Source organism: Octopus bimaculoides, chromosome 22 (genome assembly GCF_046866305.1).
Source record: "Octopus bimaculoides isolate indiv1 chromosome 22, ASM4686630v1, whole genome shotgun sequence".
In the NCBI taxonomy this organism is placed as follows: domain Eukaryota; kingdom Metazoa; phylum Mollusca; class Cephalopoda; order Octopoda; family Octopodidae; genus Octopus; species Octopus bimaculoides.
The window spans coordinates 23,283,878-23,309,332 of record NC_142949.1 but is presented as its reverse complement, the minus strand read 5'-3'; the positions used below and the strand labels follow the sequence as shown (position 1 = coordinate 23,309,332).

Here is a 25,455-nt window from a genome sequence, read left to right as displayed (position 1 = left end):
GGGTGGGGGTTTTGCAAGAGGGGAGGTGGCTTTATGGCAGTGGGTGAGAGGCTTTACACACACACATACACGCATACACATATGTCTGTGTGTATGGTATTAAATACATACAATTTGTATTCAGAACATAAATCAAAGTGACTAATGATTAAAGATGTTCCAAACAAGGTAGTCCCATCTTTGTGTCTCTCTGACAACTATCTTATCTGCTGTTTAATTTGAGACTCCATGTGATTTGAAGACTCCAAGCTTGTAATCACTGAGAGTCTCCCTCATTGTGTTACACCTCAACCTCTATTTGTCTTGTATCAGAGTGATTTCTTCTTTAATTCAACAAATCCCAGATGTAATTACTTCACGAACTGCACTCAGTAACACTTAATAGTTTCATGTTGTTGTGTTACTCCAGCCCAATATTATTCCTGATGTGCCAAGGCACCCTTTCTATTTCAGCACCCTTTTACTTCTCCCTTTACTGTCCTTCTGTGTGCTGTGCATAGACTTTTATCTATCATTGCTGTTTTTCTTTACTCAAATTCTTACTGATTTCTGTACTTTTGTTTACTCTTTTCCAATGAGTTGTAGTGCACCTGAGCATTGTAGACAATAAACTTGTTGTTGTTTTTATTATCATTAAAGCAGCAAGCAGAGCAAAATGTTTAGTAGCTTTTTGTTCTTTTTTTATGTTCTAAGTTCAAATACTGTTGTAGTAGACTTTGCCTTTGGGGTTGATAAATTAAGTACCAGCCAAGTACTGGGGTCGATGTGATTGACTTACCTGCTCCCCACAAAATCCAGGCCTTGTGGCTATAGTAGAAAAAAATATTATCATCATCATCATCATCATTATTATTATTATTATTATTATAAAACATGATGATGATGATGATTTCTTAAACTGGTAGAGTCACAAAATTTTGTTGGGAGAGAGAGTATAATCGACTAAAACCCTACCAGTATTAACGATACACATTTAAAAGTTCCTTGTTGAATTCTTTTCTAGAAATTTGTCCTACTGGAATTCAATTCTACTTTTATTTTTTCATCAATGCCAGTTACCTTCAGAACATTAACCTTATTCAGTATTGTTAATCTTCTAAATAAGAAAACCAGGATAGTCTATGGACACTTCCTTTCTTTCTCAAATTGGAACAAATTAAAAAAAAACAACTATTTCTTTAATCTGTAGACTAACATTTCTCTCTGTTTCTCTCACTATATAAACCAACATTTTCATTTCTTTCAGATTTAAACATGTACACAAGGAAACTTTCTTCAGCTGTCTGCTTGCAGCAGGCTTTTGTCCGACGACTCTCAACTGCTCGACAAGTTTATCCAGAGAATTCCACTCGACATTATGTGTCCCCTGTTTGTAGAAGTTACATACAACATATAACTAAACGGAACTTGACATTCTCAGGAGCACAGTGTGCTGGTAGTTTCCTCTACCGCCAGGATCTTCTTCATGCCAAACGTGTTGTGGTTAAACTAGGAAGTGCAGTGATTACAAGAGATGATGAGTGTGGCATTGCTCTCGGTCGTCTTGCCTCTATTGTTGAACAGGTGAGTTGATCAAATTGAAGGCGACATGGTGCTCTTAAACATTTATTCCTCTGTAAATCACAGAAATTCATTAAAAGCGACTCAACTTTGTAGAGAGAGAGAGAGGGAGATGAATCTCTCTCTAGACGGACATTTTTCTGTTGGAGGTTGAAGGTAAATTTTCTTGTAGCAGGAACTGAACACAAATTACTAACTTTGAGATGAACTTGTGAAGAAACCTCTCACTGGTCACTTGATGTGCTAGAAACAGTACCAGAAGCTCCTTCAAATCACATCCTATTTTCTTTAAAAATAGTATGTTGGATAATGAATCTAAAGTATGCTATGACTGATCAAACATGATGGAATGCTTATATGAGAAATGTTTGTGAGCTTAATAATGACCGACTTAGGATTAAACAGCAACAAGAAACCTGTAAAACTAATGTTAGCTCCACATTGTAGCTGTTGTTTACCACTTTGCAGTGCTTCTTTAAACCTTGGTGGACTTTGCCTTTGACATTTAGGAGGGGCTTATCAAAGGGCTTCTGTTGCTTGGGTCTTCTTGAGTCATAGGAAAAGCAAGGCTAGTGTATTCGAGAGAGAGACAATCAGATGTAGGGGTTACCAAGAGGGTTAGCAATTCTAGATGCAAAAAACCTTAATAAGGCCCCATTTTCTTTGTAGGTTTGATGGATGACTATCGATTCCTGGTTGTGTTCATCCACCCTTGAAGATAGGTGTTGTTTTTAATCTTGTCAGGGTGTTCATTCATCTTCCTTTTACCAAGGGTCTTGCTGGTTTAATTATCATTGACCCAGCAATGAAACCGGTCATACTGGTTCAAATCTTTACCAGCTGCTGATGGTGGTTTTTGATGTGACCTACTTTAAATGTGGGTCAGTTTACAACCCAGAAACTTGTTAAAGGGTCGCACATTCGTATCTTGTGATTGTCATTGTGTTGTGTCCATATCCAAGATACATGATTCTCAGTGACTTAGTCAGCCTAAAGGGAGCTACACCTGCTAGAAATAGCAGCCAAAGTTCCCTCAAATCATACCCTACCATTCCAATATAAAATTGAAATGACACAAGATAAGGTAATCGTAAACAGCTCTAAAAAGACAGGATGGTCGTTATTGAAATACATTTTGATCATAGTCATTTCAACCAGGGATGACCTGGGGTTAAACAAAAACAACAATGCACCGAAATTCCAAACTTAATCAAAGCAACAGAAACGTATAAGATTCCATTAAAACAAGTAAGTGTCTAAAATTTAATGAAACAATCTTGGTGATTGAAACTTATTGATTAATGAATTGATCTTGTTGTTGTTTTTGAGAGTGAGGTCAATTAACAGAGAAGATATCTGGGATTAAATTGGTATCAAATGCTTTCATTTGTGAACACTGAGAGAAGTGATCTGGATCTGAGATCAAATGCATCTAACCATGACCAGGGCAGGTAAGAAGAAAGGTGTTTTTCATCTGGGTAACGAGTATTCAGTTGTTTTGCCTATATGTAAGTAGCTGAATATTCCACAGAATCACCTCATAATCCCAGACTGACCCTTCTATATAACAACTATAATCTGTCTGAAGGGCTTCTTCACAGTTTCTCTCTCTCCTATTTCACTTATAAAGTTATTAGGGTTAGTGACACTTGCATAAAATGTAATACAATGAGTTTGAACTTGGAATCTCTTGATTCCAAAGCAAAATTCTTGACCATCCACTGAGTCAGACTATATTTTATAACATAGCCTTTACTTATTTAAGACAGTTGTTTGTGAATTGAGAGCGATTTGACTGCTGTCTCTAGCAGATTAAACCATCATGTCTGCTCACAATGAAGTGTGTGTAAGGGGAATGTATTTCATTTATTAATAGTTTTGTTGGAACATTTAATTGGGAGAAGTGGCAGAGCATCAGAAAAAGTGGTTTGCAGTATTTGATCAGGCATTTTGTGGGTTCAAATCATACTGAGAACACTTTGCCTCTCATCCCTCCAGAGTCAATAACAATAAAGTACCAACTGATCCCTTTTATCAACTAATCCCTTTTAAGCAACTGGTCTCTTTTATCTGCATTTCTGTTCCTATGCTTGAAATAATGTTTGAGGGGTCTAACCGTGTCTGCTTATAACATTTGTGTATAGAATCCAGGTTTGGTTTTAACTTTAGCGATGTATGAAATAGATTGGTGTGTATGTGGGAGGTGGTAGTGGTGGTGGTGCAGAATCAGGTGAGCATCAGGAAAAATGCTTGTGTTATTTGGTTACACTTCTTTCCATTCTGTGTTCAAATCTCACCCGGGCTACATTGACCTTTTCTCCTTCTGAAGTTAATAGAATAAATACTGGGATTGTTGATATCGAGTAAACCCTTGACTAATGTTCTAGCATGGACATGGTCCACAGAACAAGACCAGTAAAAGAAGAAATTTTAATTGAAAAATAGTGGTCATTGCACTCAACCAATCTGGTGTGTGTGTGTGTTGTGTATTAACTTAACCCTTTAGTGTTTGCATTATTCTGCCAAAATTAATGCTTTTTTATCCACATTGCTTTAAACTAATCATACATTATCTTGTAGCTATGAGATTTTGATGAGGTAGCTGTTAATTTTTAAAACGATATTGTAGGGTTGGTGTGAGAGACCAGATCTGGCCAGTTTGAACATAGAATAGGCAGAATACTTTTGGTTGGATATGGCCGGTTTAAATGCTAAAGGGTTAATGTTGTAAAAGTCTATAAATAGATCTTGAAAATGGCTTCTGACTTTTGCAGGTTTCGGAGTTACAGAACCAAGGTAAAGAAGTCTTAATGGTAACAAGTGGTGCCGTTGCATATGGTAAACAAAAGTTACAGCAAGAAATTCTCATGTCAATGAGTATGCGACAGACCATGACACTTGCCAATTATGAATCAAAGGTAAGTGATTTCTTCTAACGTCCGAAAACATTCTCAAAGGAATTTAACTTTTCAGGAACACATCCCTAATGAAATACATAACCAATGTGGTTCAATTAATTTTGAAAATTATCAAGAATCTAGAAGAGATGTAATAAAATAGCATTCTTATTATTAAATCAGTATTTAGAATATATTCTTTTTTTCTTTTTTTCTATTACTTGTACCAATCATCTAACTGCGGCAATGCCAGAGCACCACCATGACAGATTTTAGTCAAACAAATCGGTCCCAGAACTTATTTTTGAACCATAGTACTTATTCTATTGGTCTCTTTTGCCAAACTGTCAAGTACTTGAACCATAGTACTTATTCTATTGAACCATAGTACTTATTCTATTGGTCTCTTCTGCAAAACTGACAACAGCACCAGTTGTCAAATGGTGATGAAGGGGACAAACACACATGTGCGTGCACACACACACACACACACACACACACAAACACACACACATACAATGGATTTCTTTTAGTTTCCGTCTACCATCTACCAAATCCTCTCACAAGGCTTTGGTCAGCCTGAGGCTATAGTAGAAGACACTTGCCTAAGGTGTCATGCAGTGGGAGTGAACCTAGAGCCATGTGGTTGGGAAGCAAGTTTCTTTCCACACAGTCATGCCTGTGCCTATATGTTAAGAAACATTTTGCACAAGGCCCAAAATTTTTGGGGTGGGGGCCAGTCAATTTGATCAACCTCAGTTTGCAACTGGTACTTAATTTATCAATCTTGAAAGAATGAAAGGCAAAGTTGACTTTGGTGGAATAATTCAATATATATAAAGATAATTCTGTATATAGTAATATAATTCTGTTTCCAATTCCAGAAATAACAAAACAGCAAAACAAGTCTTATTTAATCTTGACAAGAAAATATGTTCTGAGAGGAAAATAACAACAGTTTGGAAAATGATAGTTCTTAATAATAAGGGGCTTATGAAGGAGGGAGCAGGGATGAAGGGAAAACTTGATTGCCTCCTCCTCCTTGCTTCAACATAATCATCACTATCACCATCACTATCATTACTTTTGCTGTCACAGTCATTATCACAAACATCCTTTTCTTCCTCCTTGACCTTGTCGATAGTGATGGCATCACCATCATCATCACCACCATCATCATCATCATCATTCCCACTAACACATCAGCATCACTGTCATCATTATCTCATGACTTCAAAAATATAAGCCTTTCATCTAATCAAGGGCTCAACCCCAAACATTAGATCGTATCCCCTCACATGGCATACTTAAATACCTTATTTTTTGCCTTCTATTCTTGCTTTCAGAGCAAATCCTTAATTGAACCCCGGGCCTGTGCTGCAACTGGTCAGAGTGGTTTAATGTCTCTTTATGAACAGATGTTTATTCAATATGGTGTAAGGACTGCTCAGGTAAGTTATCACACTAACATTTAATTAACACAAAAATATTAATGAGCAAATGTCTAAGAAAAGTGACGTCTCTCTCTCTATATATATATTTAGTCCTAAGTCTACCTTGACCAAGCAGATCTATGATCAGAAGTGTTTCAGCCTGCATCACTCCTGCTTAAATTGAAATGTAGCATACCTAGGAGTACACTACCCAATGTACACTTGTATTTTAAGATAGTAGATTGTGATTCATGAATGATTTGGCTGCTATTTCTATTAGGCTTATCAGCCTGGTAGAGGCTTCCCGTTTGGCACGTGCAAGTTGGTGATGTAACCTCAATTGATATGCACAGCAAGAACCACAATGGAAAGTTGTTTAGAAAATTAGAAGAGTGAGGGCACAGCATGGATTAGTTGATGTTTTAAATTAATAATTAAATTAGTGTTTTAAAAATTTAACTAAGAATAATTATGAAGTGAAGAAAAACATAATTTCAGTAACTACAGACATGTTCCAATCTTATTATGTTCTCATTAGCAAAGCACAGGCTTCACTCTACTTGCTTCAGTAGTGATGGAAGAATCCCTACCATGCACTGGTTGTCTTTGAAAAATAGAATTATTTAGAGAATAAATTACTCAGATGCCATCTACCAAGAAAAATAGGTCATCATATAAATATAATTGGGTCAGTGTTAATATAATTAATGCAGGGAGAACTATAAACTGAAAGAGCTAAAACAGATAATATTTTTATATTTAAAATTCTTCTTTTATCAGACCAAAATCCTTATTGTTGTTAACAGTGACATAGACTTTCAGTTTAAAGTTCACAATGCAAGGTTAGTTTTATGATAAGCTTTTAATAATAATAATGATAATGTGTTTATCAAAGTTTTGGAGAAAAGGTAAATATTTAATAATATTCAGTCAAAAAAGGGAAGAGAGAAAAAATTTTCTTCCATAATTGTGTGTGTGTGTGTGTGTGTGTATTTAACGGTTATGAGTTTATCAATCATCGTTACCTATTTCCTCACATCATTTTATTGATGTGAGGAATCACACGTTTGTCATCAATCTTTGGACAGTAATAGGTTCCATTCTCAGTGATGAAGAATGCTGATCAATTGAGAATATTTAGTTCAAAGAACAAAAATCCTGGATGTATAAACCTAACAGGCATGGCTTTGTGGTTAAGAAGTTTATTTCTCAACCATGGCATTCCTGGTTCAGTTCCACTTCACAGCACCTTGAGCAAGTGACGTCTATCCTAACCATGGGTTTGCAATACCTTTTGTTTAAAACTTGGCAAAAAGAAATGTAATGAAGTCCATTTTATGCTATTTTTGTTGGTTTTTATGTCTGTTTTTCATATCAGCATACATTACATAAAACTTGTTGCCAAAGATTTTCAATGGGTGCATGCTCTTCCTGTCACTAATCCTTACCTATTTTCTTCTAAGTGAGGCATTTTTTTTATTTTGCTGGCTGTCTCACATTGAAAGCTGAAACAATTGACTTTTGCTTATCAGAAAATCATCGTCATCATCGTTTAATGTCTGCTTTCCATGCTGGCATGGGTTGGATAGTTTGATATGGAGCTGACTAGATTCCAGCTGTCTGTCGAGGCATGGTTTCTCAGGCTGGATGCCCTTCCTAACACCAACCACTTAATGGAGTGTGCTGGGTGCTTCCTACGTACCACTAGCACAGGTGCATTTATGCAGCACCATAGTGGAAGTATTACTTGAGCTGAACTGACTGTAGGTCTGCAACAACATGAAATCTAAACTTGATATTTCATTGGATTGCAGTGCAGGTTTCAAATTCAGCCAGGAACTGCACCAGTGTATCTTCTCTTAAATCACCATCACTGAAAGAAGAAACCTTCCATAATGTCCAAGCAATACAATGGATTTTATAAGACAATGATTCGATCTAAATTTTAATTTTTTGTAGGTGTTAGTGACCAAACCTGACTTCAGCAATGAAGAAAGCCGTAAGAATTTGCATAGTACCCTATCAGAGTTGATTCGATTAAACATCATCCCAATATTAAATGCAAATGATGCTGTTGCCCCACCACCAGAGCAAGATAAAGACCTCTCTGGGGTAAGTTTTATCGTTACAATATTTTGTTACCTGGTTGTTTTTCTTATTGTTTTGTTGTTTTAATGTGTAGAACCACATTATTAATTACTGCAGTGAATTACTGTGCAATGAATTACTTCTACTTCTACAATGTACAAAATATCTTCACAATCTTTTTATGCAATTTCCAAAAGTATTTCATTCTAAAAATATAATAGTTTCTTTTCTTTTTTTTATCATTAAATCGCTACGAGGGTCCACCCAGGTGAAATAGGAACTGAAGGGATCTCTTGACAGAAAATGCTTAGGAACCATTGAACTAGTTTCTGTGATGTAACTGTCATTTCTAAGCTCTTACTGTTGTTTTACTGTATTTGCTGAGGTTGTGAAGGCAAATGGCTTAGTGGTTAGATTATTCAGGTCACAATCATAAGGTCATGAGTTCAATTTCTGGAGATACATTGTGTCCTTGAGCAAGACACTTTATTTCAGATTGCTCCAGTCCACTCAGCAGGCAAAAATGAGTAGTACCTGTATTTCAAAGGGCCAGCTTTGTCGCACTCTGTGTAATGCTAAATCTCCCCTGAGAACTGCATTAAGGGTACACTCGTCAGTGGAGTACTGCCTTTAGTCGAACAAATCCACCCTTGGACTCATTCTTTGTAAGCCTGGTACCTATTCTGTCGGTCTCTTTTGCTGAACTGCTAAGTTACAGGAACGTAAGCACACCAACATTGGTTGTCAAGCGATGGTGGGGGGACAAGCACAGACACACACACACAAATATATACATACATACATATATATGTGTGTGTGTGTGTGTGTGTATATATATATATCATCATCATCATCGTTTAACGTCCGCTTTCCATGCTAGCATGGGTTGGACGATTTGACTGAGGACTGGTGAAACCGGATGGCAACACCAGGCTCCAGTCTGATTTGGCAGAGTTTCTACAGCTGGATGCCCTTCCTAACGCCAACCACTCAGAGAGTGTAGTGGGTGCTTTTACGTGTCACCCGCACGAAAACGGCCACGCTCGAAATGGTGTCTTTTATGTGCCACCCGCACAAGCCAGTCCAGGGGCACTGGCAACGATCTCGCTCGAAAATCCTATGGGAGCCAGTCAGGCGGTACTGGCAACGGCCACGCTCAAAATGGTGCATCTCATGTGCCACCCGCACAAGAACCAGTCCAGGGGCACTGGCAACGATCTTACTTGGCTTGCCGGGTCTTCTCACGCACAGCACATTTCCAAAGGTCTCGGTCAGTAGTCATCGCCTTGGTGAGGCCCAATGTACGAAGGTCTTGCCTCACCACCTCAGCCCAGGTCTTCCTGGGCCTACCTCTTCCACGGGTTCCCTCAACTGTTAGGGTGTGGCACTTTTTCACGCAGCTATCCTCATCCATTCTCACCACATGTCCATACCAGCGCAATCGTCTCTCTTGCACGCCACAACTGATGCTTCTAATGTTCAGCTTTTCTCTCAAGATACTTACACTCTGACGGGTATTCACATTGACATTACACATCCAACGGAGCATACTGGCTTCATTCCTTGCGAGCTTACGTATGTCCTCAGCAGTTACAGCCCATGTTTCACTGCCATGTAGCATGGTTGTTCGTACGCATGCGTCATACAGTCTGCCTTTTACTCTGAGTGAGAGTCCCTTTGTCGCCAGCAGGGGTAAGAGCTCTCTAAACTTTGCCCAGGCTATTCTTATTCTAGCAGCTACACTTTCAGCGCACCCACCCCCACTACTAACTTGGTCGCCCAGATAGCGGAAGCTATCGACTACCTCTAGTTTTTCACCCTGGAATGAGATAGAAGTTGTTTCCTGTTTGTTTACAGTCTTTATTGCACCTGAACATCTGCCACAAACAAAAACTAACTTGCTAGTTAACCTGCCTTTGATGTTGCTGCACCTCTTATGTGTCCATAGCTTGCACTGGGTACATCTTATAGAGTTACTACCTACTCCTTTTCTACATACTGAGCAGGGCCATCTACCTGAAGGGGTTTGTGTTTTATATATATATATATATATATATATATATATATATATATATATATATACACGATGGGCTTTTTTCAGTTTCTGTCTACCAAATGCACACACAAGGCTTTGGTCAGCCCGAGGCTATAATAGAAGACGCTTGCCCAAGGTCTTACACAGTGGGAATGAACCTGGAATCATGTGGTTGTGAAGCAAGCTTCTTACCACACAGCCACGCCTAATTTAACTTTATATAGAAATACGTGTGTTGTTTGTAATGCAAACCTTTGATATTAACACTTGTAATATACATACATTCATGAATATGTGTGTGTGTATGTGTGTGTATCTACACACACACACACACATGTGCGTGCATGCATACACACATACATATACACACACATGCACATACACATGCACACTCATGCATATTCATACACTCACTCATATACCATTACATTATAGTACGCTGCATTATGTCAGCCTACACACTGTTCCACTACAGCCATCACACTTTTTTGCATTAAAAGCAAAGACAAGCATCACAATTGTTGCAAGACTTTCAGTTTCATATACACAACACTAGCAGCAGCAGAAGAAGAAGAAGAAGAAGACTAATTAATGATCAATTATGTAATTGATAATTATTTATATTGACCAATATTCTTTATTTCTATTGAAATCAAATGAAACTTTAAAATATTTTCAAGAAGAATTTTTGTCATTCCAGTTTACAGATTCTGTCTCTAAACTAACCAATTCCAAATGATATCTTAGAAACAACAGTTACACATTCTTTAATCTAGACTTCTTTAGCATGTTTTCTCATGTACTCTGTTTTACAGTTTCTATTCTCTCACTAATCAGCACGTCCCATTTTTTAGGTATATATGAATGCAGCAGAGCAGGTGAGGAACTGTGTTTATAGAAATGGCAAATAAGAAGAAGAAAGGGTTGCAATTTTAGTAAAAAAATTGCTATTTATAATGAAAACAGAACTTAAATATGAGAAAATCAAATTTCTTTTTATATATGGCAAGAAAATTGCAATGAAAACTATTCCAAAAAAATATTTGGGTTTTATGAAGAATTTCACAATGTCTGAGATATTAGTTTATAACTAATCATGTGTCTGTAGATAATATTTTGGTTACAGTTGTTGGTCACAAGTTTAAGGACCAACTAATATAATGACTCTAGCTCTGGTGAATAAAGATTTTGAAATTAAAAAAGATTAGGATCAGAATTTGGCATTAGATTATCAGAATAAATGTGCTTTTATTATTAAAAGACAATAAAGTGGTGAGCTGGCAGAATCATTGGCATGCTGGGTGCAAAGCTTAGTGGCATTTCATCTGTCCTTATATTATGAGTTCAAATTCCACCAAGGTTGACTTTGCCTTTCATCCTTTCGGGGGTTGATGAAATAAGTACCAGTTATGCACTGAGGTCAATATGATTGACTCCCCTTTCCCTGAAACTTTCAGGCCTTGTGCCTTTAGTAGAAAGGATTATTAAAATATGGTAAGAAGGTGAGTTGGCAGAATTGTTACCATGCTTAGTAGAATGCTTATCAGCATTTTGCCCCTCTTTATGTTCTGATTTCAAATTCTGCTGAGGTTGACTTTGCCGTTCATCCATTTGAGGGTCAATGAAATAAGTACCAGTCAAGTACTGGGGGTTGATGGAATTGACTTTTCCCTTCCCCAAAAATTTCAGGCCTTGAGCCTGTAGTAGAAAGGGTTATTGAAAGATCATTTTTCTGGTACTTATATTACTTATTATCTTTTTAATTTATGTGGAATGGTTTTTGTTGGAGCGATTGTTTTCAGAGACAAAACCACTGTCCATTTACTTTAATAAAATGTAATAAATTTGAAAGTTGAGTCTTTCACGCTGCTTTTTAAAGGCGTTAACCCTACAAATGAAATTAAATAGTTCGCAGCCGGAACCTGCACCTTAAAAGCATATCAAGTGAGGTCTGTCCACTTTGCTGTTCACACGAACAATCTGTAGGGTCTAAAATTAAGTCTGGATACTGTCACATTTAGTAAAAGAGAAATAAATATTTTCATGGATAGGAAGCTAAGTCCTTCATGGAAGACTTTCTCAAAACCTTATATTATATGCTAATAATCTACCATCATTGATATTATGTATATGTGTGAGGTTAAGTCTAGACAATGTCACATTGAATAAGTAAGAAATAAATGTTTCCATGGAATGGAGGCTAGTCCTTCACAGGGGACTTTCTCAAAGCCTTATATTACATGCTTAATAATCCAGCATAATTGATATTAATGATTTTTGGAACTCTGTGGAAATGCAGTAGATGAGTGGATTTGTATAGAAAGACTTTAGTTCTTGAATAATGAACCAATAATCCTGAGGATTAGCAAACAGAGTACCAGTTATGCAATGGTGGGGATTTAATAAATCCTTTGCTAAAATAGACCAGTTTTTACAATAAAAAATATTAAACAATATAATATACCATTGTTCTTATCGTTTAGGGAAGAGATACACAGTTTTATGGAATATCTTTGTTCTTGGAAATCCAGAAAAATATAAAAAAAGAAAATTGCAAAATTGTTTTGAAATAGAACCCTTCTACTTTCTTTTCTATTTGTTATTCTAGAAACAAAAAATTGGTGAATTAAGTCCTGGTTATGGTTTTAGTTGTCCCTTGAGATATCAAAAAAAAACCCCTTTGTTTCAGATAACAACAAACTGAGAAGGAAATTATTTTAATAAATGATACATGAAAATTTTTATTAAAATATTTTAAAAATAGAGGTGTTTGGGAAAGGGTCCTGTCTTTAATATCCTTTTATTACTACTACATTGACTAATACTGCTACTACTAAACTACTTCATAGTTTTCTGAACCAATTGTTTCCTCTACATGAAAGTTGGATAGCATTGAGGTCAGCTCAACATCATTATATATATATATATATATATATATATACACACACACACACACACATACACATGTATATATATATATATATACATATCTATGTATGTATATATGTACATATGTATGTACGTATCATTATCATCATCATCATTTAATGTCCCTTTTTCCATGCTGGACATGGTTTGGACAGTTTGATAAGAAAAGACGAACCAGAGGGCTTAACCAGGTTCTATGTCTGCTTTGGCATGGTTTCTACAGCTGGATGTCCTTCATAATGCCAACCAGTTTGCAGAGTGTACTGGGTGCTTTTTATGTGGCACCAACAGCAGTGAGGTTGCCACTGCTGTATATAGGTAAGCAGAGTTAGCAGTTGGAATAAGGGATAAGAATATCTGTTCCTTCCACTGGTATCATTTACCTATGTTTACCCTAGGCATGGGTATGTAAGCACACTATGCTCATAATGTGCAGGTAATAACAGAATAAACAAAAGTTTATCAGGAATCGAATTTAAATAAGCAGAAAATGGAGAAAACTCTTGATCAACAAACAAACAAATTGACCAACATCTGTTAATTATTTTTTACATAATAATTAAACATAAGATAACATTTCTTATAGATAAAGACCACCAGTTAATTAACTATGGTGCTTAATTAACTATAGATAAAGACCACCAGTTAATTAACTATGGTGCTCCCACCTACCTAGAGTAGTGATCTGTAAGTAGATAGCAGTACCATAATTCTTTGGTTTGTAGGGTACTGAATTAAAATAATGGGGAAGCTACCTTCATTCATCCAATATTCTATCCATGGGGAAATCTATTTCTCATCTTTTTAATGCTTTAGAAGTTGTCGTTGTTTGCTGAACCCAATGGAACTTTGTGGTCTGGAAAAAATTAGCAGAAGAGTTAGTTCTGGCTGTTATATTTCAGCAAATTCTATAATTTTGTGTCAGTACTGTACAAGACTTTTAACAAGTTCTGTGGCTCAAGCTCAAATGAAATAGTTTGTGATTTTGATTGTAAACCATAATTCAAAGTGATTCATTTGACAGGTGAATATAATTAACTTGTCTGGTTTTAATGAATTTGAACCTGTACTTGAGTTGTCTCTTTCATTCTATCTCTTCTTCAACATCTACAATTTCCTCTTTTCATCTTCATTCATTGACTATTTACCCCATTCATTTAAATTTCCTTCAATGTACCCATCTTTTCACCACCTACAGCCCTTTCATATCTCACCCTTAAAGAAAATGTACTAAACAGTTTAAACCAGTATTACATGTACCCCTAATTATTCAGTCTTCCTTAACAGTTGCCTTACCCCCTGTTCTCCCTTCAACTACTAACCTGGATGAATTCAAACTGAACAATAACCGCATTAATTTTGCTAATTTATTCATAGAGGACCAAAAAATATTTATAAGTTCTGTTGTCCCTTCTTTTCAGAAAAAGAAAAAGATATCTAAACTATAAAGGAATCATGTAAAAAAAGTAACTTAATTAATTAAAGAAGCTAAAATCTGTAATCAAATGAAATGGATTATAGTTTTTTGTTTGTTTTTTACACTAATCAACTTAATCTTTATAGGGTTGAACATTTTATAGAGTGTTTACATTTCTACAAATGAATTAATTAGTTTGATCTCTGATCGTCATCAGGTAGCTTCTCCTGGATTTGAACTCTGAATCTTGATTTTTGAAACCGAGTCATAACTGTACATAGGTCATTGGTCTAATGGATAAAACCAGCATTTTTGGGGGGGGAATGTTGGTTCCTAGTTCAAACCTAGCCTTGTACATTTCCAGCAATAAAACTTTGAATGATACCTGGAGATCAATCATTGCCAAACTGATTGAAATGTAAAAATCGATTTACATTAATTTCATTGCTGAATATATAATTGAAATTATCAGCTAAATTAAACTGCTTATTGAATTAGTAAGTGGTTGAGTATTCCATAGACATGTGTATCATGAACATAATTCTCAGCTAGAATCTATATAGCTCAGCAACAAGGCTAGAATTTTAAATTCCGGATTCACTCCATCTCAAGGCTTCCACACAGTTTCCATCTCTTTAATTTCAATCACAAGACTCAGGGCAGCCTTAGGCTCTGGTAACTAACACTCAATATATCACACAGTGTGATTGAACCCAGGACCTTGTAACTGAAATACAATGGAGATGTAGATACTGGAAAATATTTCACCATTAAAACTGAGGTTAATTGTCAGAAAAATTAGTCTCCTTAAACTTGAATATTTCAATTAAGAATTATTGAATATCAACAATAGCACACACACACACACACACACACACACACACACACACACACACACACACACATATGTAATGGTAAGATCCAAGGGTCGAGGTGTAGGAAGTTAGTAAGCTTCAAGCAATCCGTGCTGAGACCCCCTTCGGTCATGACTGACCATGGGATTGCACCTAGAGAGTTACCCTCCGAGGCACAAGTCCGGGCAAGGTTGTTTATAGAAGACCAGCATTCACCCATGCATACCGGTTTCCCCTCTCCACACCACCAGTGTTATCCAAGGGAAAGGCAAAGGCCGATACAGCTTGGCACCAGTGATGTCACAACTCATTTCTACAGCTGAGTGGACTGGAGCAACATGAAATAAAGTGTCTTGCTCAAGAACACAACATACAGCCCGGTCTGCGATTCGAACTCACAAACTCGCAATCGTAAGCTCGACGCTCTAACCACTGAGCCATGCGCAATCCGTAGAAGATACAAAGAGCAACTTTCAGGTACAATAGTGGTGTATTGGTTCAGAAGGTTGTGAATTTTTCCTGAATCGAAGTACGATAAGCTGAAAAAATTAAATTTTATAGTCGATGGTTAACAACTGGGGCTGTTATATGAGCAAATAAACATTAAATATTTAGGGAATGGAGTAGATAAACTCTAGACTACATATGCTTCAGAGCTCATGGAACTTAGGAAATAGTAAAATTATCCAAGCAAGGGGTAGAATGCAAGCTACTCTTCAGGCTGAGGATAACTTGGTTGCATGAATTCACAACCTACTGCACCAATAAATCACTATAGTTCTTGAAAGGTGTTTTTACATATCTTCTGCAAACTGCTTGAAGCTACACACACACACACGTATGTATATATACAGTGTATGTTTATCTGTATGTTAGTTTAGTGGACCACAAAACCATGAGATCAAAACTTACAGTCGCCATTGTATTAGGACATGATTGTCTTTGCCTGTCTAACAAGTTCCAATCTTATTTCATCACTAATTAACTAATTAACTATGAAAGAATGTATGTGTTGAAAATGATTATATGAATGTTGAAAAATAAGTAAAAATAAAAATCTAAAAAATAAGTAAAAACAAAGAATATAAATAAATGTTTCCAAAATATGTTGGTAGAATTTTAATAAAAACTCCTTTCTGGAAATTTTAAATTTAATTTAAAGTTAATTAAGCATTTCGTTATACATTTAATTACTATCTTCATGTCAGCTACAATGGAATGGATCAATAATGAAAATGTTCAGAGTTGTTGGAGAGTAAATCATCAACTTTATGCAAATAAATATACTCTATTACTTGTACTGAGTTCAATATACATGTATAATGTATTTCTCTCTGTCTCTCTGTCTCCATATATATATATATAATATTTGTAGCCACTTTAACATGGCTGTCTGTTCGATTGGACTCTACTGCGATTTTTTAACCCCAAGAGGACATCTCCTCTAGCTGATTAACAATGCACAGCTGCATCCGGTGAAATTGCAAGAGGGGAGCAAACCCCTACCATCTCCTAGCGATGGGACCAGTAGACGAGTCCTGGTTTCGGGCTATTTCTGCCACTCTTCAGTACTGGACACCGCATCTGCTAGAAATGATAGCAGCTCACTTCTGCACGCAATATATACATTTCAAGCAAACACACAGTCACTGATTTTACAACAAGCAAAAATGCTAGTTCTAAACTCTCACTAAGAGATCAGCGCAGTAGTTGTACTGACAATTAATATTCGTGGCCACTTTAACATGGCTGTCTGTTCAAGCAGACTCTATGTATCTATATATAATATATCTCTGTCTTTCTCTCTCTGTATATATAAATATATATATAGTTTTAGGGAAAAGAACCAAGGTTCATGAACTCATTGATGAAAATCCACTGTCACCTTGGTTCTTTTCCCTAAAACTATATATATATATATATAGATATATTTTATACTGTGAAAATTAATTTAATTTTAATTTTTAATAAATTGAATTTAATTGAGTTTTTACCTGTAAATTTGGATTTTTATCCCTAATATTATATATGTGTGTGTGTGTGTGTGTGTGTGTATGTATGTATGTACGTATGTATTTGTGTGCATGTGAGTGTGTTGATTTTGCTCATTCCCAAAAGAAACAGCAAGACCAACATCTTTTGCCAAATCTGTCACAGATTGAGAAGAATTTTTTAACCAAATAAATTTTATCTGTCTTTAATAGAGAAAAACATTGTTTCTTGATTTTCCAAGTTTCATTGAACATAGAAAAACATATTTGAATTCTTCCTAAAATTCTTTACCATTTTCTAGGTTATTAGTCTGAAAGACAATGACAGTTTGGCTGCCCGTTTAGCTGTGGAAATGAACTCTGATATTCTTATATTAATGTCAGATGTCAATGGATTATACACCAGTCCACCAGGGACTGAAGGTTCTCGTCTTGTCCACACATTTTCTCCTACAACTGACAATACTTCTGTGGTATTTGAAGGAAAATCCAGAGTTGGTCTTGGTGGCATGGAATCAAAGGTATGAAGAATTTACTCTCTTTTATTGAAATAGGATGCTGTTAATTTAGCAGACAATATTCTACTCGGAAATTTTGGCCATTGTGTGAATGATCCTTAGAAATTATTTTCATTGTTATTTCATTAAAAAATGCATCTTTAGATTAACAGGTGTCTATACTAGGGATAGATATCTGTTATCACACCTGAATGAAGGTGAAGCTCATTTTGGGTGGTGGGAAATTAAATTAATTTTTTTCTATCAAAATAATGAAGACACTGTGTGTGAGAGGTGTCAATTGTCGCCATCATCGTCGTCGTCGTTTAACGTCCGCTTTCCATGCTAGCATGGGTTGGACGATTTGACTGAGGACTGGTGAAACCAGATGGCTACACCAGGCTCCAATCTGATTTGGCAGAGTTTCTACGGCTGGATGCCCTTCCTAATGCCAACTACTCAGAGAGTGTAGTGGGTGCTTTTACGTGTCACCCGCACAAAGGCCAGTCAGGCAGTACTGGCAACGGCCACGCTCAAGATGGTGTATTTTATGTGCCACCTGCACAAGAGCCAGTCCAGGGGTACTGGCAACGATCTCGCTCGAAAATCCTACGAAGGCCAGTCAGGCGGTACTGGCAACGGCCACGCTCAAAATGGTGTATTTTATGTGCCATCCGAACAAGAGCCAGTCCAGGGGCACTGGCAACGATCTCGCTCGAAAGTCCTTAGACATGCCACGGGCACAAGTGCCAGAAAGGCGATGCTGAGCACAGGTGCCATCACAAATTCGCTTTCGCTTTCCCCAATAAGTCTTCGCAAGCTAACAAAGTAATTGTCTATTTTAATTACCAGGTGAAGGCCGCTACATGGGCTGTGCAGAATGGTGTGTCTGTAGTGATCTGTAATGGTACAGAAGAAAAAGCTTTGTTAAACATTATCAAAGGCAAACAAGTTGGAACATTTTTCACAACAGCTCAGGTGACTGGAACACCTGTAGAACTGCAAGCCATGCAAGGTAAGAATTTTGTTGTTGTTGTTTAACCCCTGGTTATTCTGATAGAGCAGCTCTTAGATCAAAGGGATCCTGTCTTTTGTGAGGTATCCAGAACCACCTTATCTATTTCACCCTCCCTCCTATTTAGATCCCTCTCAAATCTCTGCCTTAAAAACTGTATCTTTGCCTTTTTTTAAGATTGAAGTAATTGATTTGAAGGAAATTTAGTTACTATTTTTAGCAATTTAAATGGCCATGTAGAGGGTCCTTTGTAGGCTCAGACTAATGATGTAGAGATAGAGCTCTTGAATTTCATGGTTTCATATGTATATATATATCTATATATATATATATATATATATATATATATATATATTTGCCATTGTCATGCTTTTCCATGCTGGCATGGGTCAGAGGGAATTTATTGTGGTAGATTTTTCTATGGCTTGATGCCTCACCTGTTTCAATGAAGGTAATATTTCCTTTGGCCAGATGGTAAAGGAAGGTAATGTTTCCATGGACGAATGGAACAAAGGATGCTGGTTCACAATCATCACATGATGTCCAGACAAAGGCCCACACACACACACACACACACACGCATTTTCTTTTATCCTTTACTTGTTTCACTCATTTGACAGCAGCCATGTTGGAGCAGTGCTTTGAAGGATTTTAGTCAGACCTCAGGACTTTACTTTTTTTAAAGCCTCGTGCTTATTCTATCAGTCAATTTGGCTGAACTGCTAAGTTACAGGGATGTAAACACACCAACACTGGTTGTCAAGCAGTAAGTGGGGACAAACACAGACACAGAGACACACACACATATAGATATATATATCAGGCATGTGCCATCAGTAATTACTCACGGTAGATATTTGGTGACATTTATGTAGTAAAACACAAAAAATAAGTGAAACACAGGCACATGACTAAGTTGAAGGCAGACTCACTTCTGCTTTTATAGTTCATAAAGAAAACATTGTTGTAGGAATGTACACTACATTTGTACTACAGCAGTTCTGTGCATAGCTTTAATACTGAGATTAAGAGACAGGGGCAAATTATGCCCAACTAATCTACAAAAAAATAAGATATTTTGCATTTTATGCCCAGTAATCAGAGTAACCTTCACAATTTTATTGAATTAGGTGCATATTTTGCCATAAAAGGAAAATATTACTATCGGTCTATTTTATTCAGGGTAAGCATGTGTACATATGATGGACTTCTTTCAGTTTCCGTCTACCAAATCTACTCACAAGCGTTTGGTCAGCCCAAGGCTATAGTAGAAGACACTTACCCAAGGTGCCACATAGTAGGACGGAGGTGGTGAGAGAGTGGGAGGGGTGGTCAATGGTAAGAGAGATATCAAGGAAGTTAACAGAGGTGTTAGAGATAGTAGAAGTGAATTGGAGTGAAGGGTGGAAGTTAGAGAGGAAAGAGATGAAGTGGCAGAGTTGTTCACGGGAGAGGGAGGTGGCACCTATACAGTCGTCTATGTAGGGACCATATAGCTCTGGGATCGGCCTGGAGAATTGGAAGAATGCTTGGGCCTCAATGTGGCCAACAAAGAGGTTGGCAAAATTGGGGCCCATTCTCGTTCCCATCGCGACCCCAGACAACTATTGGCAGGTTTTCCCGGTGATATATATATTAACAGGAGATGGATTTGGTATCAAATCTTTATTGGGTACCCAATAAAGATTTAATGCTGAATCCATCTCCTGTTAATTAATTTTATTACCATAACTGCCACTACTGAAGTAGATCCAAACGGAAGTGTACCACAACTGCGGATAACAACAGATAGCCTAAACTGTGCCAATTCTCTACTCAGCATTTAAACACACTAATCAACTTATACCTATTTGTCCAAATTATTTACTATTATTATTATTATTATTATTATTATTATTATTATTATTATTATTATTATTATTATTATTATTACTATTATTATTATATATAAATAATAAGGGTGGCTTGTTAGCAATTTTCCAACTGAAAGGCAAAAATATATATGTAACTTAGGCAACTGAGGGCACTATTCAGCATCAGTATTGCTAGAAATAAGAGTCAAAACAACTCATAGCCACATACACACACACACACACACACACACACACACACACACACGCACAACAGGCTTCTTTCAGTTTCCATCTGCCAACCCATTCTGAAAGCTTTGGTCAACCTGGAGCTTTAGTAGAAAGTACTCGACCAAAGTGTCATGCAGTGAGACTGAACCCAAGACCACATACATGGAAAGGAATCTTCTTATATATATTATCCTTGTTTTATTAACATAGCATTATGAAGAATGCTTGCACATGAATTCTCAAAATTTGAAACAAATTTCCAGAGACTGTCACATGATCTATCTCAGCCAATAAGATAGAGATGAATGGCTGAGTGCACAAACATCACTCAGCTTTGTTTCCATAGAAACGCAGAGAACCAGTTACAGGCCACTGGAAATCTGTGACCAACAGTGGTGTTGTTCATAAATGCATGCCATAAAAAAAAAATATTTCGAAACTACATATTCACACACACACACATGCATATATATATGTGTGTGTGTATGTGTGTAGAAAGTCATATAGATGTTGATAAAGTTTTACAAGACCATAATTATTGTTTCCAGCACGTGAAGGCAGTCGTTTATTGCAAACAATCACACCAAAAGAAAGAGCTGATATCATTTACAGACTTGCCAATTCCTTGATAGACCGCAAAGATGAAATTCTCCAGGCCAATAGAAAAGACGTTCTTGAAGCAGAGATGACTGGTTGGTAACCTTTACTTCTTGTTGATATCTCTGTGATGTTAGTAAATATATTCTATAAAATTTATGTAAAACTACCCACATCAGTTGTTAGCTGTCAGGACACAGCATCCTTCGAAATCTCTGTCATCGTCATCATCATCATCCGTATTCTTTCTGTTGAAGAGCGTAGCTCGAAACGTCAAAGACTTTCCATATTCCTGAGCGTCATACTAATATTTCCTTTTGTTATTTACACCACCTGTCCTCGTCTGTTGTTGTTTTTTCGTACATTCTCCCATATATATGTATATATATATATATATATATATATATATATATATTATGTCATCATCATCATCAACATTTAACATCAGTTTTCATGCTAGCATGGTTGGACAGCTTGACAGGAACTGGTAAGGCCAGGAGCAACACCAGGCTCCACAGTCTGTTTTGGCTTGGTTTTAATGGTTGGATGCCAACCACTTTACAGAGTGTACTGGGTTCTTTTTACGTAGCACCAACACCAGCTTTTCATGTGGCAACAGGACCAGTGCATTTTATGTGGCACCAACACCAACAGGGTCACTAAATACCTTGCAAGACAAAATTCACCAACACTAATCCTGATGTGCCTATTCCTCTTTGTCACTCTTTTATTATTCCCTTTCCAGTCTTGTATTTAGTGAACAAAATAAAGTTAAAATAATAAAGTACTAGTTAAGCATTATCATTGATATAATCAATTTGTTCCCTCCCACTAAAATCACTGGCTTTAATCCAAAATTTGAAACCATTATTATTATTAAGATGGTGATCTGGAGAATGGTTAACATGTCAGACAAAATGCTTAGTAACATTTATACTGATTTTATATTCTGAGTTCAAATTTTGCTGAGCTTGACTTCCTATCATCCTTTTGGATTTTATAAGTACCAGTTTGGCACCAGGGTCGATATAATTGACCTGCCCCTGTCACCTCTGTAGCACAGTATGGGCAGATAGAAAGTGCCAATCTCTCTGGGAGAAAGGCAACCATAAGATGAAGAACCACTCACATCACAGGGACTCCCCAATTAACTGTTCACTTTTCCTTTTAATATGTGGACGATGCAAATCATTATGAAGTTATTAAATGTTATTTTATCTTGCTATCAAATGTCTTTATTTTTATTTTTCTTCAAAAATGCCTGTTTAAAACAAACAAAACTAGTAAAGACAGCTACTTTCTGATCATTGTGACTTCTCCTCATTAGGATTGGCTGCTCCCATGATAGCCCGGCTGAAACTCACTAAAGAGAAGCTGAATGTTTTAGCTGGAGGTCTTCGACAGATCGCTGCCACTTCTGAAGATATTGTCGGTCGTGTCATTCGACACTCAAAGATTGCTGATGGACTTGACTTGAAGCAAATCACAGTACCTGTTGGAGTGTTGCTTGTAATCTTTGAATCCCGCCCTGATGCTTTGCCGCAGGTAAACAATCCTTTCATTACTTTCAAGTGAAAGCCTCTATTTAGTAATGATGTCCATTCATTAGGATTTACTTAAAAGAGTTAAATATGAAAGTTGAAATTAAAAGCAAGCATAAACATTGAAGGAGAGTAACCAAACAGAATTAAAACATGCACACACACATGCACGCATGTATGTGCACACACACACACACATACACACACACATACACACACACATACACACACACATACACACACACATACACACACACACACACATACACTTGAACTTAATGTGCACATAGGAACACCCACATAACCCCACACCCTAAACTCAGTGTTACCTCTTGTGTCCCTCTGCATACACAAGACCTCTCTCTCTCTTCCCCACCACCCAACACTTCCAATCATTTCCTACATGGCTTCATGTAGACACATCATGTTTTCACTTTTTCTTATTAATTTTCTATCTCTTTCTCTTATTCTATTTTTTCCAAAGAACTTAAAACTTCAAAGATGTTTGTTTTTTTTCACAAGTCTCAGCCAAATGATTATATTTTGTTGTCAGCTTGTTTTCCATGTTATTATTTCCCTATCATCAATATGTGTGAGTGTGTGTGTTTGTGTTTGTCTCTGTGTGTGTGTGTGTGTGTGTGTGTGTTTGATATTAATGTGTTCATATATGTGTATTGTCTCTATGTCGTCTCACTTAACACAGAATTAGTTGGTCTTTGAATCAATCCTCTCTTGATGTTTTGTCACAAATTTGATCAAGAAACAATATAATTTTATGGTACCTTGTTGTTATATATGACGTTGTATCAGAAAGCTCCAGGACTAGTTATGTTTAATAAAAAAATAACTTATTTACCCAAGTTTTAACATCATCTCCTTCCAAATACATCAGCAATACATCAGTTCCAGCATTCGTGCCACTTTTGGAATCTGGTCTGGAAGTTGTTTTCGGTGAGTCGAGTATGTTCTGCGATTCACTCTTGATCTCAACAACAGTGTTAAAACGACAACCTTTGAGCTACCTTTTCATCTTGGGGAAGAGATAGAAGTCTGCAGGTGCTAAATCTGGTGAACATGGCAGACTCTAGACACAAATTAGTTATGTTAAATATATTAAATTCAGCCTTCTATTTTATTAACATATGAAGTAAATGATGGCATTAGTAAAGCGTCAGGCAAAATATATTGTGGTGTTTGGTCATATACCTGTATGATATGAGATCAAATCCTATTCAAATCAATAGAATACATTCTGGACTCAATATATAATTGACTGTGCCCTACAAGACCCTAACCATTTCTTCTCTCCATGTCATTGGAAGGGCAGCACCAATGCAATTTGATATCAATGTTATCACAAATGTTGTTGTCAGATCTATAACAATTTTTGGTAAAACACCATTCTGGATTGGTACTTTTATTATGGATTCCGAAAACATGAAAGACAAAGTTGACCTTAATGGCATTTGATATTAGAGTAAAGAGTGTCAGAAGAAATGTCTCAAAGAATTCTTATTTCTTTATTGCCCGCCGACCTCAGTGCATAACTGGTACTTAATTTATTGACCCCGAAAAGATGAAAGGCAAAGTCGACCTCGGCGGAATTTGAACTCAGAAAGTAGCAGCAGACGAAATACCGCTAAGCATTTCGCCTGACATGCTAACGTTTCTGCCAGCTCGCCGCCTTAAATGCCTCAAAGAATTCTATGTAGCACTCTACTGACTCTGCTACTCCTCCACTTTCCATGGGGATTGCAAACTTCACACTTCATTAAAAACTAATTATGATGATGATGACAGTAGTCTCCTCTCGTAGTCTGCAATTTCTTGCTGAACAAACTGCTCAAATGATTTAATTTTGTTGATCAAATATTTGTAGTGTGCATTTGATTTTTAATAATTGTCATTATATTATTTCTTGGAAGATTTTTTAATGTTATAAGGTTATTTGTTGAATTGGATATTTTATTTGACTGAGTAAATTGTAGATTTCGGAGAATAGTTTGTTTAATTTCTAGATCAGTGTGTATTTTTAGAGTTAGATATATATATAAAAAGGGATGTTTTTATAGTGATCAAATGTTTGTTCTGTGAGCCACACATCAGGTGTCGAAGTGACTGCATAGCAATGCGAGATGATATGTTTTGCTCAGGAACACAACACACCACCCAGTCCAGGAATTGAAACCACAATCTTATGATTATGAGCACAACACCCTAACTACTAGGCCATGTGCATTTACACAAACCTGTTGTACTGTTTTATTTATGTCATTATATTTTGGAAATGTCTTTTAGGTTGCAGCTCTTGCCATTGCCAGTGCCAATGGATTGTTGTTAAAAGGTGGCAAAGAAGCTTCAAATAGTAACAAACTTTTACAAGAATTGGTGCAAGATGCACTGGAACCTTACGTACCAAAGGAGACAGTGTCTCTTGTAAGTATTGAAGCATTTCCTTGCATATTTCTCAGGGGATGGGGTATATGGTCATCTGCATGTGTGTGTTTTTCCATATATGTAC

The 25,455-nt window shown here is 36.7% G+C and overlaps 1 protein-coding gene across 6 annotated transcripts in view; it reads left to right on the top strand.

Moving 5' to 3' along the window:
* Positions 1-25,455, top strand: part of LOC106872175 (delta-1-pyrroline-5-carboxylate synthase) — a 61,388-nt gene that overhangs the window by 24,894 nt on the left and 11,039 nt on the right. For 3 of the 6 annotated variants that reach the window (XM_089339826.1, XM_014919065.2, XM_089339825.1), the window contains exons 2-11: positions 1,247-1,563; positions 4,335-4,478; positions 5,804-5,908; positions 7,850-8,002; positions 10,868-10,891; positions 17,506-17,724; positions 18,553-18,715; positions 21,345-21,488; positions 22,721-22,938; positions 25,233-25,370. In XM_089339826.1, coding sequence (XP_089195952.1) covers positions 1,255-1,563; positions 4,335-4,478; positions 5,804-5,908; positions 7,850-8,002; positions 10,868-10,891; positions 17,506-17,724; positions 18,553-18,715; positions 21,345-21,488; positions 22,721-22,938; positions 25,233-25,370 — 1,617 coding nt within the window. In that variant the 5' untranslated portion in view covers positions 1,247-1,254. The remainder of the gene's footprint in view (positions 1-1,246; positions 1,564-4,334; positions 4,479-5,803; positions 5,909-7,849; positions 8,003-10,867; positions 10,892-17,505; positions 17,725-18,552; positions 18,716-21,344; positions 21,489-22,720; positions 22,939-25,232; positions 25,371-25,455) is intronic. The other 3 variants (XM_089339828.1, XM_089339829.1, XM_089339827.1) reach the window with 1 other exon arrangement.